A 19,667-nucleotide genomic window follows, 5' to 3' on the forward strand; every position below is an offset into this window, starting at 1 on the left:
GCTATTAATGTTGCCATTATGTAAAAATTCTTCACAAGCCTTGATTCCATCGTCGTGTGGGATGTTCGTGTAAAGCGATGACACGTCTAGAGTGACGAGATAGGTTTCTTTACTATTAACTGTCTTATTTTTGAGCTTTTTTATGAAGTCTGTTGTATCTTTGATGAAAGACGGCAATTCAAACATGTATGGTTTGAGAATGGAGTCTATATATTTCGAAATATTCTCCGTAGGTGAATTACATGCTGACACATTTTTTTTTATGTCACAATATAGGAACTCAGATTGTATACATGCACATCTGCACTTCTGCGTGGTACGATGAAGTTCATGCACCTATGACAATGGACGCCCTGCTATTAGAACTCAATGACATATGTTCCACGCTGATGATCGTGGGCTCTGACTCCAGGTTCTGTTTCAACAAAGAGGTAGCCTTCTTGAGCTTTGCCTTGTTGCCGACCCCTCCGTACTCCCTCGTGCAACCGTCACACACCGACCTCTCATTGTCATCGACCAGGTCCTGCTCAAACTCTCTCTTAATTACATTCAGTTTGGTTGTCTTAATATAAATAGATTGAAAACGTTCTTCACTCTACTCAGTTTGATTGCCTTATTAGAAATAGAATGACAGCATTCTAATCTCCACTCAGTTAAGTTGCCTTAATACAAATACCGATGGATCGAAAGCGTTCATCAGTTAATTTAGTTGGGTTGCCGTAATTCAAATAGAACGAAAGCATTCCACTCAGTTTGGTTGAATTTACAAAATGCATTATTAAATCCACGCAGTTTGGATGCCTTAATAGAAATATATTGAAAGCCTTCTTCACTTTACCGAAGTTTGTTACCTTAATATAAATAATTTGAACGCGTTCTTCACTTAACTCAGTTTTGTTACTTGAATAGAAATAGAAAAAAAAGCATTCTTAACTCAACTCAATTTGGTTGAAGTAATATAAATAGACTGAAACACTCCTGCTCTCGACTAATTTGGTTGCCTTGATACAAATAGAATCAACGCGTTCTTCACTCCTCTCATTAAGGTTGCCTTAATCGAAATAGATTGTAAGCGTTCTTCCCAAAACTGATTTGTGTTGCCGTAATAGAAATAGATTGTAAGCATTCTTCCCAAAACTGATTTGTGTTGCCGTAATAGAAATAGATTGTAAGCGTTCTTCCCAAAACTAATTTGTGTTGCCGTAATAGAAATAGATTGTGAGCGTTCTTCCCAAAACTAATTTGTGTTGCCGTAATAGAAATAGATTGTGAGCGTTCTTCCAAAAACTAATTTGTGTTGCCGTAATAGAAATAGATTGTGAGCATTCTTCCAAAAACTAATTTGTGTTGCCGTAATAGAAATAGATTGTGAGCGTTCTTCCCAAAACTAATTTGTGTTGCCTGAATAGAAAAAGATTGTCTTCCCAAAGCTTATTTGTGTTGCTTTAATAAAAATAGATTGTAAGCGTTCTTCCCAAAACTACTTTGTGTTGCCTTAATGGATATAGATTGTAAGCGTTCTTTCAAATGCTAATTTGTGTTGCCTTAATCGAAATAGATTGCAAGCGTTCTTCCCAAAACAAATTTGTGTTGCGTTAAAAGAAATAGACTCTAACGAGTTGGTTGTACTAACGAAAGCGCCCCTTCAACATACAGAATTTGGCTGCCCTTAAAGAAATGTAATCAAAGAATTCTTCATTTCACCGAGTTTTGACTCCCTAATTAAGTTAGAATGAACACGCTTTTTACTTGATCGAGTTTGGATTCTCTATTAGAAATATAACGAAAGCTCGTTTTATTTCTCTCAGCTTTTTTATCTAAAAGACATAGTTTAATTTAGTTTAAACCTATTTATTTTAGCTCGGTTGCATTGAAAGCCTAAGGCTTATATAAATGCTCTCGAGTCCGTTTCCTGGGCCAAGAACCAGTACTTGGTGTCTTTGGGGGAGATCTAAAGAACGATCCCACGATGGGGATCGAACCCGTGACCTCCCGGTCGCTAGGCGGACACCATATTCGTTACACCACGGCGACCTTCGAGACATAGAAGAAAGCGTCATTCATCCCACAGTGTTTAATTGCCATAACGGCAATGGATTTAAAGCGCTTTTAATTTTACTTAATTGCCTTAAAAGCAATAGAACGAAATAGTTATTTATTCAATTTATTTTGGTTTTCAATCTCATGTGTAAAGAATGAAAGCGCTTTTCGCCGAGTATGGTTGCTTTACCAGAAATGAAATGAAAGCGCTTTCCGCTTAAAAAAGTTCGGTTTCCTCTTGATAAATAAAATGAAAGCATTCTTTACAACGCTGCGTTTGGTTACATGACCATGTATTAAATGTAATCTTTATTCAGGCTACACTGATTGATTGTCTAAAAAGAAATGGAATGAACACGTTTTACATCTTACAGACTTTGGTTGCCTTAATTAAAATAGAATGAGCCTAAAAGTTAATTTTTCGTTATAATATGATTATTTATCATTCAAATTGATGTTTTCACTAATTAATATCATAGCCACACGCTAACCACCTGTGGTTATAACAACCGTAGCAAAAATCTGCAATTTTAAATATATTCATATAAAGTTATTATGTTTTTATACATGTGTATATAACAAAATTGTGTTAGTTATACTTTTTGAATAAACAGTTTATGTAAGATTCAAAATTCGTGAAAGCAATTATTTTCCTTCAGTAAAAAGTGATGTTGTTATTGCTGCTTCGGGTGACGATGTACCTATATATGATCTTTGTTTTCTAAAAGACTCGAAACCAACGAATAAACTATTGTGATTTAACTCTGTACAAATGAAGCACGATAATTAGTACTCGCGTTTCGGCTTATATGATATGGTATAATATAGGTTTGGGGAAACAAGTTTAAACGTGATCATCAAAGAAACGAACCCAGCCCGACCCACATACCTCCTTATCTTCATCAGTGTATGCTGCAACAGGGGCACTCTGTTCACGACCAGAATGAAAGTATCTCGAGTCCAGCCTGCAATCGTATGCAACTTAATGTAGAATTATTTATTATGATACGTCAATCACCGATACCATTTTGTGTAATCCGTTGTAATGACTGAATCACGCACTGTCGTGAGTTAAATGATAGTAGAAAACGATTTGATGTAATGAATTATATAAAAACTCTTCATGCCGATATCTATTGTTTACATGACGTTCAATGAAACGCACTGAAATGAAAAAAATATTCACAATAGGGTGAGGATTATTTTATTAGTTTTGGAACAACTAACTCGAGGGGTGTTGCCATCTTATTCAAAAATAAATTACTAATTACGGTTAATTCGGTTGAAAAAGATGATAATGGAAATATGATAGCCCTTAACCTTAGCTTCTGTTCCAAACAGTGAACATTACTGAACTTATAAGGCCCAAATACAGACAACCCGTTTGTGTGTTTGATAGATTTGGTAAAATGGCAATACTATGTTTATTATATGTGGAGACTTAAATTTAGTGCTCGACCGACTGTCAGATTATTGTTATGTATAATGATCACGTCAGTCATGATAAACCCCGCCTACCATGTTGTATTGCTGCATGCCTATCGCTGTATCTGTGTAGTATTAAACTAGCCATCAAACAGACCGGTGTTCTCGCGTTGTCTTAAACCCACATACACAACAATTATGTTAACTATAAAAATTTAAATAGTAATAGGAAAGCAAAAGACTTGCTAATGGTGGAAATAGTAAAAAGGGATTTGAATGACACTTTCAGATATATTAATGGTGAGAAAAAAGGATACACTTGGAAACGTACTTACCCATTGCAACAGGGTCGTCCTAAAATATCCCTTATTACAAACGATATGATTGAAAATTTACTAAATTCTCAAATACAAACAAGCTTCAGGTCATATCATTCTATTATTGGCATAGTTTTATGTTTTGAAAAAAATATATATGGTAAAGGTTTATGAAAATTCAATAACTCATTGCTATCTGATATAGAATTTTTGCAAGTGATTAATACCTTGATAGATGACATTGAACGGCAATATTGCGTTCCTGTATATAATCTAGACATGTTAAATGATAGTGATGACAGCCAAATACAGATGTCATAAATCAATTTTTCTCAGAAACACTTTTAATGGAGATAAGAGGCAAAAAAATTTCTTATTCACGTCACAAAGCAAAATTAAGAAGAACAAATGAAAGTATAATAATTTCAAAAATTAAAATATTAGAGCAATCTCTGACTGAAGAAAATAAAGAACAACTACATACACTTAAGAATGAACTAGAAACGATCAGACAGGAAACTATGAAAGGTTGTTTTATACGTTCCCGTTCAGACTGAATTGATAATGGAGAAAAACCTACTAAGATGTTTTGTAATTTTGAAAAAAATATTTTCTTCCAAATGTATCATGCATCCATAGAGAAGATGGAACATTAATATACGAACATGAAAACCTTCTTAAGGAGGCCAACTACTTTTGTAAATTGTTATAATCAGAACAACCCACTAACAATTATGATCTTAAATACGAATTTAAAAATGATGAATTGCCCAAATTAACTCATCCAGAGGCGGACTTGTTAGAGGGATTTCTCTCTTTACAAGATGTGTCAGTTACCCTTAAACACATGAAAATGACAAAAGTTCAGGCTCTGATGGATTATCTGCAAATGTCTTTTAAGTGTTTTGGCGAAAAATTGGTGTCTGTGGTAAGAAGTAAAAAGTTATTCATTTAATATAAGATCACTTTCAATAACTCAGAAAAAAGGAATTATAACATGTATTCCAAAAGAAGGAAAGCCAATACATTTTCTTTTTCAAAATTGGAGACCAATGCGCTTGTAAAACCTGTACATAAACTAGCATTAGGAACAACAGCAAACAGACTTAAGTCAGTCTGGAACAAATAAGTAAACACTGACAAAACTGGTTTCGTTAAAGGCAGGTTAATGAGGGATAATACACGATTATTATATGATATTATGAACTATACTGAATGCAACCAAATCCATTGCTTACTGATGCTAATTGATTTTGAAAAAGCATTCGATACTTTATAATTCAATTTTATTAAACAAGTGTTTGATTTTTTAGCTCATCTATTTTTTTTTTTAATTGTGAGCTATTGTCATCACCTTGGCGTCGGCGTTGGCGTCCGGTTAAGTTTTGCGTTTAGGTCCACTTTCCTCAGAAAGTATCAATGCTATTGCATTCAAACTTGGTACACTTACTTACTATCATGAGGGGACTGGACAGGTAAAGTTAGATAACTCTGGCGTGCATTTTGACAGAATTATGTGCCCTTTATATACTTGGAAAATTGAAAATTTTGGTTAAGTTTTGTGTTTAGGTCCATTTTATTCCTTAAGTATCAAAGTATTGCTTTCATACTTGCAACTCTTACTAACTATCATAAGAGGACTGTGCAGGCAAAGTTATGTAACTCTGACTGGCATTTTGACAGAATTATGTGCCCTTTTTATACTTAGAAAATTGAAAAATTGGTTAAGTTTTGTGTTTAGGTCCACTTTATTCCTACAGTATCATAGATATTGCTTTCATACTTGGAACACTCGCAAACTATCATAAGGGTACAGTAAAAGGACAAGTTGCATAACTCTGGTTGTCATTTTTATGGAATTATGGCCCTTTTTTGACTTAACTTTGAATATATGGTTAAATTTTGTGTTTCGATCCACTTTACTTCTATATTATCAAGGTTATTGCTTTCAAACTTCAAATACTTTCATGCTATCATGATGTTACTGTATCGGCAAGTTGAATTTTACCTTGACCTTTGAATGACCTTGACTCTCAAGGTCAAATTATTAAATTTTGCTAAAATTGTCATAACTTCTTTATTTATGATTAGATTTGATTGATACTTCGACAAAATTACTCTTACCTGACATACCACAATAGACTCCACCCAAACCATCTCTTGTGCCACCCCCCTCCCCCCCGAATCCCCCCCCTAATTTTTTTTAAGATCATCTCACAAATGACCACCACACCCTCACACTATACCCCCCTCCACCCACCCCCGCCCCCCCAATTTTTTTTGAAACGGTTAAAAACACAAATATTTATTTTTATTATTTTATTTTTGAAATACCGTCCAACCATCGCACCCAAGAATCCCCTCCCCCCCACCCCCCCCACCCCCCCCCCCACCCCGATTTTTTTTTGCATTTTTTTACCGCATTTTTGGAAGATAATGTAATAAATGTCAACACCCCCACACTATACACCCCTCTTCATTCCACCCCTCCCTCCTTTGTGATTGAAATTGCGAGTCCATTCACGTTTGAAAAGAAAATAGATGAGCGGTCTGCACCCGCAAGGCAGTGCTCTTGTTTTTTTTTTACTTTTGGCCAATGAACTGGATCACACTTTTTGTAAAATAATTAGAAAATGCAATCAAATTGAACGAATTTCTGTCAGATTTTTTTTATAAAAGGACGTGGATGTCATAAGGGAGATCCTATTTCAGCCAACATATTTATACTTTGTGCAGAAATACTAGCGATTAAAATAAGGAAATGTAATCAAATACAGGGTATAATAATTGAAAATGAAGAAAACAAGATATCACAATTTGCTGATGATACTTATTTATTAATGGACGGGTCAGAAGAATCCTTAAATTTTGCACTACAAGTATTACACTCCTTATAACCATATTCAGACCTGAACGTGAATTTGAAAAAAACAACAACATGTTGTCTAGGTTCCTTAAAATACAACACAAGATCAATAAACACAAGATGGAAACTGTAAGATTGAACTCTACTCATAGTTTTGAAAGACATTCTATGGTTTTATATAAGGTACTTAAATGAAACAAAATTGTATTGATTGAAAACAATTTCAACATCATGTTTGAATATTATTTACATTGACAGTACTTGTAATTTCTCTGAATAGTACTGAAATGAATCTCAAAATATATGTTTGCTCCTACCGTCACATCATAATCATTCGATTATTATGTGTGCTTGTTGTAATATTTTGCTTTAAATTCACCTGAAACAAATTTAACTCTAAATAAAGTTAGCTTAACTTAAATTTCATTGTTTTAGGTGATGGACGCATGGACTCTCCAGGCCATTCTGCCCAGTACTGCTCGTACTTTGCCATGGACAATGCTTCAAAGGAAATTATATCAGTCGTCACAGTTGACAAACGAGAGACTGGCAAATCAAGTACTCAGATGGAGAAGGAAGGTTTCCTGAGGACGTTGGAAAACCTTGACAGAAAAGGGGTCCTAGTAGCTGAGGTAGTGACTGATGCCCATCCATCTATTGCTGCATACATGAGTGTTGTTGCGTTGTTAAGGAATGAATTTTTCTGTTAATTACATTGTAGGATCTTAAACATGTAATATAAAAATGTACACATTAAAATATCATAAAATGGATCATTTTAAAATCATCAACTTACATTTATTAATTAAATTTAAAAATTGATGGCAAATAGTAACCATATGTATGTGCATAGACATTCATAAACCATTATTTACAATAGGAAAATGTTAGTAAATAGTGCATGTTTTTATTTCTTTACCACCCCATATATAATTTGGGTAAATCATTTTAGGAAATAGTCAACAGATGTAGACAAATAATACATGCAGACTCCCTTTATACATTTATTTTAATTATTTCATTCGGTATCCAGATTACATCTTCCTGAAGCAACTTTCTTTAGGAAAAGACAAACCAAAAATAAAGCACTCATTTGACATCTGGCATGTTGGTAAAAATTTGGCAAACAAATTATTAAAGGTAAGGTTTGTGTTACTCAAAAAATATACCTATTAATGTTAAGATGTTATGCTTCAGGGACATATCTCATTGATTACCATACTGAAGTTTTTGACAGAAAAGCAGCAATCTTTTCTTCAGATATTTTTCTAAGGAGCTTTATCATAATACATTATTAAAATAAGTATATTCAGATATAAAGATGTGAAAAAAAACAACTTTTTATACCCCCACAAACAAAGTTGAGGGGGGTATATAGGAGTGAGCTTGTCTGTCGGTCTGTCTGTTGGTCCGTATTCAGTGTCCACTCTCTAGTTTAAGTTGATTTCATATGATCTTCACCAAACTTGGTCATACGTTATCTCTGTTACTATCTGTTACTACTTTTGCACCTTGTAATGCGCTTTAGAAAAAAATCGTAAATTCCCTATTACGAAAATCACACGCCTATGTCCTATTTACATATGCTCAGATGCGCCAAGTGCCCCGGGAAATATAATTAGTGGACTGGACATACACTCTGCACTGGACATCACGGGGGAGGACTCCCTGGAGGTCATGGACACCTCATGTGTGATGAGCATGGCTGTGCCGGGCTCCGCCGCCACCACCATGAGGACGTCCGTGATGCGTAAGTTTATGATATTAGTAACTCTCTGATAACTGTAGTCTGGGGACAATGCATAGACGTATAATTTGAACACACTGTTAGCCCGCAACACCTGTTATTTAATGCATTATTTATCCAGATGAACTTTGTTTACTTGAACTCTTTTGAACTGTTTAATATGCTGCAAAGTTGAAGTAATGTGGAATTCCCGATTGTCTCTCTGCTCATTAAATACAAAAGCTAAAATGTAAAAGGTGTTTATTTCAAAGTGTGTCACTCGAAGCGCTTTGAATACCTTAGGGAATTTTCATATCTTTTTTTTAATATCGAAAATTAAACATCTTCTGCATCTCGAACCCTATACTAGTAATTAGCAATAGTATGGTTACCCTATGTTAAAGGGACTTGTTCACACTTATATTGCATTTTTTTGAAGTTTTTCATTTAATGCTTTGAATTCATAAATTTAAACATCGGAAATAAAGTGCTCCAGTATAAATATATTAATTAAATAAACTTTGCATTTACTGTTGTCACAGATACATCAAATCTATGCATAATTGTAATTGTACAAATATTATTAATGAGAATAAGTGTATGTGCATAAGTGTTTTACAAACTGATCTGTTTGAATACATTTTTGCTGTCTTTTTTGCAGCTTCTTCATATGCATTACAAATAAGTGAGAGTGCCATAACAGCAAGCTATGAAGAACACAATGGTAAATAAATAGATTATCATATATATGCAAACCATATGTGTACATCACATTGAACACAGTATACAATATAATAGAGATTTACCCATATTTAAAACCAAAACAAAACAAAAGAAATAAACTTTAAACATTTTGTTTGAAAATTTACGCTGTGACTATCATAACACATAAACTAAAGTATAGTATAATAACATTAGTTGTCCATTGTATTGCATTGAAAACTTCACTGGAGTTAATTAATTTTGATTTTTAAAGTGTCTCATTTTTCGTTGTAATTTCAGATTCCGCAAGGAATGTCAGTAAAGACGTGAAGCGAAAAGAAGGTAAGTTTTGGATATGTTTAAATATATAATTCAAGTTGTCCATAGCAAATTTTAACCACTTAAAAGGTCATCAATTTGAAACTTAATACTATGGCGGCTCTATAACAGCTCTATAGTAGTCTATAATAACAGGTATTAAGGACACTTTAAAAGTATGAAACTTTCATTGATGGAATACCAGTTCTTAAAACTAGATTGACAATACCATCTGAGAAAGCAAGCACTGTATAATATGTTACTATTTAGTATGCAAGAAATAGCATGCATACTTTGAAATATAACTAGCATTAAATATGTCAACATTAAGTACTAATGAATAGATTATACAATATGTAAAGATTTAAACATTTGAATGTAATAACATGAGAAAAAGTCCATTTATCGGGGCTTGACACTAATTTCTACAGATTGGTGTCCACAGAGAACCCTGCCTATTAAAATTAGAGCAAAATCCTGGGAAAAACTGGTGTCTCCACCAAAATTTGGGGGTCTCTGGTTCCCGGGACACTGTTAGTGTCGACGCCTGTTTATCAAAATTACACGTTTTAACCTGTTTTCAGCATTCACAAAGAAGGCCGACAAAAGATTGTCCAGCAATACATTAACAACGCTGACTACTGCAAACATGGAAAAGGACATTGAAAAGTTGAATATTGACATACACAAATTAACTGTAGAAATTGAAAAAATCCAAATGGATAAAAAATATCTGCTGCATTTAAAAATAAACAAGGGCTGTTTGCAAAACATGCATGCCCCCCTATATGGGCTATAAGTTGTAGTAGCAGCCATTGTGTGAATACGTTTTTTGTCACTGTGAACAACGGTGGTGGTGGTGGTGGTTATTATTGATACAATGCATTACAAAAATGCAGTTAGCCTAACATTTGGTAAAATTTAAATATATTACAAGGGAGGCAAATGCTGTAACAAAAAGAACATGCATAAACGGTAGTTGTTTCCCTTGTTTGAACCATGCTTAATCCTTAAAATGCCTATTTCCAGTAACTGTGACCTTCACCTGTGACCTTTGACCTAGTGACCTCAAAATCAATAGGGGTCATCTGCGAGTCATGATCAATGTACCTATAAAGTTTCATGATCTTAGGCCCAAGCGTTCTTGAGTTATCGTCTGACAACCACCTGGTGGACGGACCGACCGACCGACAGACAGACAGACCGACATACCGACATGAACAAAGCAATATACTCCCTCTTCTTCGAAGGGGGGCATAAAAATGAAGAACAATATTCCTTATGTTTACAGGCAAAAACATTATACTACAATGGCAAAGTTTTAAACAGCATGTAGATATTGTATACCGAGGAAAATAAGAACCTATTTACATGTGCTTTTATTACAGGTATTCAAATGAAACATACAAATGTGTTTAGGGTCATTATGTGACCAAGTGCTTTAACTCCGACATGCAATGTATTAGATTTATGGCCCTTTTTCATTTTCAGCAGGATCCCCAGAGTTGTGCCCACTAAATCGATTGAAATTGAGGAATGTTGTCTGTCAAGAGATGTTGCTATGTTACTTTTGCATGGAATTTCAAGAAATTTAGAAATAAATGTTTATTATCATCATACTACAATGTTTTACATGTACATTCTGTCGTGATCGACTTGGTCACTTCCCTTATGGCCTTTGATTAATTGAAACTGATCAATTTTGTATTCCCTGAGCTGGGTTTTTTGTAGTAATAGTATGAAATTTCATGACATTTAAAATAAATTTGTATAATATTTTCTTCGAAAGGGGGCATAAAAACTAATTAACAGTTTTATTGTTGACTCCAGGCAACACATTCGATTCGTGGAGTTTTAGTTTATTTATAAAGATGTTTTTTGTTCCCAGCATTTACAAGGTTTTCATTCAGAATTTAAAGAAAATGCTGACACATGTCTAAATAAAACTGAAATGCAGGCATATGCTCACAGCAGTACCCACAAAATGCAGTGCCAAAAAAAACCCAGTTCATATTTATTAAGTTATAGGAGGTTTCGGGGATTCCGATAATGACGTCACGTTTGCGCATGCTTAAATTTCGGCCGTCAACACTGAAGCCATTTTGCTATTTTTTGCATTTGATGAACTGCATCGTGATGAGGTTACCATAATAATCTCTACTTGACACATATTGGCGACCCTTTTTAAGAACAACAAAATACTCAGAAATTGAAATTCTTTCAGCATAAATTGATTTCAATGAACGAACACAAAATTAATAAGGGCTAAGGACGAAAACAAACAACAGACAAATTGATTTTATTTAATCAACACGAACTGATTTGAACCTATATGTCAGTAAACACTTACCTTGTTACAGAATAATTCAATCCTCTTAAGGTAATGTAAATGTAATTGTTTTTTATTTAATTGTCCACAACAATTTCGACACTCTTTGTTTTGAGCATTTTTATCCCAGTGTTTAATTGCTCCTTTGTTCATCACCAACCGATTATCTCGATAGGATCGAATACTGTCAACGCAATTACTAAGAAAACAGGGTGTCATAAACCTGGGGACCTATACCCTGCATTAACCACATGCGTCTGGTCATTTACCACAATTTATGATACCTCCATGTCATCTCTTGGCCTATTGAGCAGTCATTTAAGCCAAATACTTAATAGTTGCTTTAATAAAATATTTGAACATATTTAACAAATAGACATTTCCGACATGGATCAACAGGAACTATAAATGTATAATGTATATTAGCCAGTTTTAACATAACAATGAAGTGTTTAATAACTATACATTTAAAATATTTGACAAACTCACTGCTACACAATTAACGTATTTAAGGGGTACATGCAAATGTAAACTCCGCTATAACGCGTAAAGATCGTGCGTTACTGCAGTGTTCGAAACATCATCATGAAAACATGCAAACACGTTTGATCATAGTAGGGATATAACAATTTTATTTTTATCGCTAATTAACACTAGTAAAGAGTTTTCAATATACATGTACATTCCAGTTCAATTTTCAAATATGCAGTTTTTTTTCATTTGAATGCTAATTAAACTTATTAATATTTTCATTCAATGTACACGAAACGAAAATTCATTCTATGTAAAAGAAAATTTAAACTCGTAATGTTTGTCGCTTTTTTAGGGCTTTGTTTTATATAACTGATTCAATGCACCTCTAACAATTAATTTCGATCGCTGATGATAAATTACACTTTCGCATTCACACCACTTATAATTATAATCAAATTAAGATATGTTTTATTATTTTTTAAATATTATTTATTAAAGTCTTACTTTAAGAAAGAATATGTGTATATTGATAGTTTGTTTGTGTGAAATTGTCAGTATTTAGTCTTTCAACGACCTTTACTATTATACGATGTAAATGGCCGCGATCAAGTGTTGACGGCCAATCTATTTTTAGTAACGGAAAACCCCTATTGTGACGTCACACAAAAACCTCCTATTACCTTTCGTAAGTTTTGTTACACAAATATAATATTAATCAGCAAAAGCAAACATTTTATGAACAATATTTGTTCCTTTTTTGTGGATTGTTTTATAATATGCATTTTTTTTTTTCAAAAGGACATAAACGGTGTATTGCCCGGCGCAGACTTTAATGAAAAACAATGCAGTGTGCGAAAGCAACAATCAGAGACAGCAGGAAAAGTTGTCTCGGACAATACCGCAAAAGCAAAAAAGAAGCAACAACAAGATTTTATTCAAGCCAAGAACAAAAAAGAAAATTTAATCAAATACATGTTGGGGCTAGAGTATTGAAGTTCAATTCTTTGATGACGGCTAGAAAAGCCAAATGCAATCTTCAAAACAATTACACTGGACCATAACACTGGACCATATGTGGTAGACAATATTAAAGGGAATGCAGCAACATTTAAAACAATGACTGGACAGATTTTGAAGTCTGGTGTGTCCCTAAATACGTGGAATCATCAGATGTGTTGTTTGATAACGTTAAGGAACTTTCTAAGTTGGATGTTTTTGAAAGTCTGGCAGAAAAATGCTTCAAGCTTCAAACAGGAGTCGGCAGTGAAAATCTTGTCAATTTTACAGAGAAGCTAAGTGTGTGTCCAGTCAGCTCCTTCATTAATGAGGTGTGTTCATAAATGCTCTATATTATAATCTTCTCCACCCACCTTCACTCCCAAATTCTAATAAAATCAATCTTCAACGAGAGTCAAACTGAAATATGGTTCATCCAGCCCTCGGGTTTTTGCCGGGATATACAAGTATATCTATAACTTTTATATATACATCTGTCTATCTGCATTAAATTACTCTTAATAAAAGTACAAACACCCATGGTCATAACTTCTGGTTTTGAATTAATAAAACCAAGAAATTGTCCGTGTGGGTGTTACAATATTGACTTTAATTTGCAGAAATGTAATATCAAACTAGAAAATAATAGACAGTTTTTGTTTCTTGCTTGATATCAAATCTATAATTTGTATTATAAGTTGTAGGTGATAGAAATCACATTATATAGCTTTATAGCTCTCTACTATGGCCTAAACCATATAAATACTTGTTTTGAATGCCATTAAAAGGTGTCAGATGAAAACAAAGAGATGATAGACGATTTCCTGCAAGCCCTGCTTCAGGAATTAGATTCAGAAGTGACAAAGACAGCAAAGTTCACCCAAGCAGGCTGGCTCCTTTGCACAGTCTTGATACATGCCTACATAAATCAACAAAATCCTGTGGAGGTCATTGAAACAGTAGAGAACATGCCACCTTTCATTGCCATGCCACTGGGAATGGATCAGCATAGAGAAGGGGAGATGCTGACAATAGCCGGGGAAGGGGTTGCTGAGGAAGATCTAGAAACACTTGCTGGTGACTCCTGGTTGAATGACAAGGTAACCACCAACATTGACTGGTTATTGCTGTATTGTCCAGTTTTACGTAAATGTTGGGCCACCAAAAATAAATGCCCAAGTCCAGAAATACATGTCATGCCTTAAACAGACATGTTTATATCATTTCATTTATTAAGAGCCAGTGATTTATGAATAGCCTCCTTAGATCTGTATGCAAATAGCCATCATTGTCCATGTTAGAAATTTTAATAACTACATTAAAGCAAACCTACAATGAAAGGAAACAAAAGTTCAGCTAAGCCAAAATGATGTTTTGATATGACCACTGTCAGTCACCACACTCGACAATTTACTTTGTCTCTGAAACCACTTGCTTGAATTTTTCCATGGCAATATTGGCAACAGTTAAACATCTCTTGCTGTTTACAATGTATTGCAGTTGACAATATGTTGTATTATAGTCTGTAATACAAACTTTCTGTTTCATAGACATTTCTATTGTTTGGAAGAATATATCATTGTCAGATTGTCTGCTGATATAAATGTTCAGTGTCTGTTCCGCACCTGGTAAAAAACTAGTATAAGGCCCACTTGCATTTCTTTTTTATAAATCCTGCATGACCTTTGTGTGGAAATCCTATCCATATTTTCAGATCATCAATTGATATTTGAGTATGCTAGCCAGGGAGATGACAGACAGTTGGTCTCCTCAACAGAACAGCCATGCAAGATGTTCTTCGTGCCTGCACAAGCTGCTGAACACTGGTCATCTAGAGATTTTATCGTTGTTGTTTTTTTAATTCTTAAAGTTTGGTATTTAGTTATATAGTTTATTTCATATAGTGAGCATGTCCTTATGAAGATATCGAAACTACAAATAAGAGAATTGTGAGTTCGATTCCCTGTCTATCCACTTTGCGTGTAGGGATTGGGGATAACATTAATTGTATGGCTATTCTCCTTTTGTTGTATCTAAGACATGAACACTGTTGATTGATTTTAAGTTTTCTTGTCTTGAACCTCTGAGAGTAAATAGAAAGTTGGCAGGAATGATTCATCAACATTTCAAATGATTTAGAAATGGACTTCAAACAACATAACATCTACTTTATTATACCAAAACATGTTAGAATTTAGGTTACATCATTTTTTAGAAATAAGTAGCTATTTCTTCTCTGTTAAAGAATTCCCAGTCATCAGCCATGTATTTGGACAAATTACAGGACACTGCCATCGATGTTCAGTTCCTTCACGAAAACATCCAGTACCTGTTCCGCGTGTCCGCCGTCAACATCATCGGCCATTCAAAGCCCCTCATTTGTGATGGTACCATCACAGCCAAGATGCAGTAGGGTACGTAACTCGAGTTAAGAAATCAGCTGTTCATGAGGCTCCCTAAGAAATGGACCATGATTTGCTTTTATGACTTCCAGTGATTTGCTTTTATGACTTCCAGTTACCGATAGGGAATTATCATTGAAATAAAATTGGTATATTACAGTTCTTTATGTTACTAAAAAAATGTGGGTAGAGTTCATTACCTTCATTTTATGCCAATTTATGATTAAAATGTAATATTTGAGTGTTAAATAAAATAACAAGGGACAAAATTGTCACAAAACCAGGTTTTCATTGTGAAAAAAAAATCTGATAAAGGGAGAAAACTCAAACTGAACTTTTGAAATGACCAAAAAAAATTAACCCCCTTTGTAAGTTTTTTTTTTTTTTTAAATCTATTTTTAGTCGTAGCGACCTTGACATTGGAGATATTGACGTGATTCTTTCGTGGGACACACCGTCCCATGATGGTGAACAAATGTGCCAAATGATTTTAAAATCTCACAATGAATGACATAGTTATGGCCAGGACAAGCTCATTTATGGCCATTTTTGACCTTTGAACTCAAAGTGTGACCTTTACCTTGGAGATATCGACGTAATTATTTTGCGCGACACACCGTCCAATGATGGTGAACAAATGTGCCATATGATTTTAAAATCTGACGATGAACGACATAGTTATGGCTCGGACAAGCTCATTTATGGCCATTTTTGACCTTTGAACTCAAAGTGTGACCTTGACCTTGGAGATATCGACGTAATTATTTCGCGCGACACACCGTCCAATGATGGTGAACAAATGTGCCAAATGATTTTAAAATCTGACAATGAACGACATAGTTATGGCCCGGACAAGCTTATTCCGCCAGCCCGCCAGCCAGCCAGCCCGCCAGCCAGCCAGCCCGCCCGCATTCGCCAATCTAATAACCAGTTTTTTCCTTCGGAAAACCTGGTTAATAAAATTCACACCATTATCTGTTACTACTTTTGCACCTTGTAATGCGCTTTAGAAAAAAATCGTAAATCCCCTATAACGAAAATCACACGCCTATGTCCTATTTACATATGCTCAGATGCGCCAAGTGCCCCGGGAAATATAATTAGTGGACTGGACATACACTATGCGCTGGACATCACAAGGGAGGACTCCCTGGAGGTCATGGACACCTCATGTGTGATGAGCATGGCTGTGCCGGGCTCCGCCGCCACCACCATGAGGACGTCCGTGATGCGTAAGTTTATGATATTAGTACCTCTCTGATAACTGTAGTCTGGGGACAATGCATAGACGTATAATTTGAACACACTGTTAGCCCGGAACACCTGTTATTTAATGCATTATTTATCCAGATGAACTTTGTTAACTTGAACTCTTTTGAACTGTTTAATATGCTGCAAAGTTGAAGTAATGTGGAATTCTCGATTGTCTCTCTGCTCATTATATGCAAAAGCTAAAATGCAAAAGGTCTTTATTTCAAAGTGTCACTCGAAACGTTTTGAATACCTTAGGGAATTTTCATATCTATTTTTTTGTATATTAGAATTAAACATCTTCTGCATCTCGAACCCTATACTAGTAATTAGCAATAGTATGGTCAACCTATGCTAAAGGGACTTGTTCACACTTATATTGCATTTTTTTTGAAGTTTTTCATTTAATGCATTGAATTCATGAATTTAAACATCGGAAATAAAGTGCTCCAGTATAGAAATATTAATTAAATAAACTTTGCCTTTACTGTTGTCACAGATACATCAAATCTATGCATAATTGTAACTGTACAAATATTATTAATGAGAATAAGTGTATGTGCATAAGTGTTTTACAAACTTATCTGTTTGAATACAGTTTTGCTGTCTTTTTTGCAGCTTCTTCATATGCATTACAAAGAAGTGAGAGTGCCATAACAGCAAGCTGTGAAGAACACAATGGTATATAAATAGATTATCATATATATGCAAACCATATGTGTACATCACATTGAACACAGTATACAATATAATAGAGATTTACCCATATTTAAAACCAAAACAAAACAAAAGAAATAAACTTTAAACATTTTGTTTGAAAATTTACGCTGTGACTATCATAACACATAAACTAAAGTATAGTATAATAACATTAGTTGTCCATTGTATTGCATTGAAAACATCACTGGAGTTAATTAATTTTGATTTTTAAAGTGTCTCATTTTTCGTTGTAATTTCAGATTCCACAAGGAATGTCAGTAAAGGCGTGAAGCGAAAAGAAGGTAAGTTTTGGATATGTTTAAATATATAATTCAAGTTGTCCATAGCAAATTTTAACCATTTAAAAGGTCATCAATTTGAAACCTAATACTATGGTTGCTCTATAACAGCTCTATAGTAGTCTATAATAACAGGTATTAAGAGGACACTTTAAAAGTATGAAACATTCATTGATGGAATACCAGTTCTTAAAACTAGATTGACAATACCATCTGAGAAAGCAAGCACTGTATAATATGTTACTATTTAGTATGCAAGAAATAGCATGCATACTTTGAAATATAACTAGCATTAAATATGTCAACATTAAGTACTAATGAATAGATTATACAATATGTAAAGATTTAAACATTTGAATGTCATAACATGAGAAAAAGTCCATTTATCGGGGCTTGACACTAATTTCTACAGATTGGTGTCCACAGGGAACCCTGCCTATTAAAATTAGAGCAAAATCCTGGGAAAAACTGGTGTCTCCACCAAAACATGGGGGTCTCTGGTTCCCTGGACACTGTTAGTGTCGAGGCCTGTTTATCAAAATTACACGTTTTAACCATTTTTCAGCATTCACAAAGAAGGCCGACAAAAGATTGTCCAGCAATACATTAACAACGCTGACTACTGCAAACATGGAAAAGGACATTGAAAAGTTGAATCTTGAAATACACAAATTAACTGTAGAAATTGAAAAAATCCAAATGGAAAAAACATTGCTGCATTTAAAAATAAAAAATGAAGAACAATATTCCTTATGTTTACAGGCAAAAACATTATACTACAATGGCAAAGTTTTAAACAGCATGTAGATATTCTATACCACTCACCCAAACAGGTTTGGCATATGTGCTTTTATTACAGGTATTCAAATGAAACATACAAATGTGTTTAGGGTCAATATGTGACCAAGTGCTTTAACTCCGACATGCAATGTATTAGATTTATGCCCCTTTTTCATTTTCAGCAGGATCCCCAGAGTTGTGCCCACTAAATCGATTGAAATTGAGGAATGTTGTCATGATCAATCTACCTATGAAGTTTCATGATCCTAGGAATAAGCGTTCTTGAGTTATCATCCGGACACCATTTTACTATTTCGGGTCATTGTGACCTTGACCTTTGACCTAGTGACCTGAAAATCAATAGGGGTCATCTGCGAGTCATGATCAATCTACCTATTAAGTTTCATGATCCTAGGAATAAGCGTTCTTCAGTTATCATCCGGAAACCATTTTACTATTTCGGGTCATTGTGACCTTGACCTTTGACCTAGTGACCTGAAAATCAATTGGGGTCATCTGCGAGTCATGATCAATCTACCTATCAAGTTTCATGATCCTAGGCCTAAGCGTTCTTGAGTTATCATCCGGAAACCATTTTACTATTTCGGGTCACTGTGACCTTGACCTTTGACCGTGTGACCTGAAAATCAATAGGGGTCATCTACGCGTCATGATCAATCTACCTATCAAGTTTCATGAACCTAGGCCTAAGCATTCTTGAGTTATCATCCGGAAACCATTTTACTATTTCAGGTCACCGTGACCTTGACCTTTTACCTAGTGACCTTAAAATCAATAGGGGTTATCTGCGAGTCATGATCAATGTACCTATGAAGTTTCATGATCCTAGGCCCAAGCGTTCTTGAGTTATCGTCTGACAACCACCTGGTGGACGGACCGACAGACCGACCGACATGAGCAAAGCAATATACCCCCTCTTCTTCAAAGGGGGGCATAATAAGCAAATAATTCTTTTTATTTTTACTTTTTCTATGATGTGGCAGAGCAACAGGTTCAGATCTGCAAAGCAAAAGCGGCTCAAA

The 19,667-nt window shown here is 34.6% G+C and overlaps 1 protein-coding gene across 3 annotated transcripts; it reads left to right on the forward strand.

Moving 5' to 3' along the window:
* The first annotated feature begins 8,154 nt into the window (after positions 1–8,154).
* Positions 8,155–18,968, forward strand: LOC127833961 (uncharacterized). 3 transcript variants are annotated; one of them, XR_008027699.1, is made up of 5 exons: positions 8,155–8,398; positions 9,036–9,098; positions 9,377–9,418; positions 9,979–10,782; positions 18,704–18,968. XR_008027699.1 is itself a non-coding variant. In XM_052359478.1 (5 exons), the coding sequence occupies exons 2-5, from the start codon at positions 16,755–16,757 to the stop codon at positions 18,649–18,651; spliced, it is 420 nt and encodes a 139-aa protein (XP_052215438.1). In that variant the 5' UTR covers positions 15,497–15,607; positions 16,669–16,754; the 3' UTR covers positions 18,652–18,681. The 3 variants fall into 3 exon arrangements, 2 of the variants coding, with proteins under 2 accessions (XP_052215439.1, XP_052215438.1); XM_052359478.1 differs by lacking the exons at positions 8,155–8,398; positions 9,036–9,098; positions 9,377–9,418; positions 9,979–10,782; positions 18,704–18,968 and adding exons at positions 15,497–15,607; positions 16,669–16,827; positions 17,465–17,527; positions 17,806–17,847; positions 18,410–18,681; XM_052359479.1 differs by lacking the exon at positions 18,704–18,968 and having other exon boundaries at positions 9,979–11,013.
* The last annotated feature ends 699 nt before the right edge of the window (positions 18,969–19,667 follow it).

The sequence above is a fragment of the Dreissena polymorpha genome, chromosome 6 (genome assembly GCF_020536995.1).
Source record: "Dreissena polymorpha isolate Duluth1 chromosome 6, UMN_Dpol_1.0, whole genome shotgun sequence".
Taxonomy (NCBI): Eukaryota; Metazoa; Mollusca; class Bivalvia; order Myida; family Dreissenidae; genus Dreissena; species Dreissena polymorpha.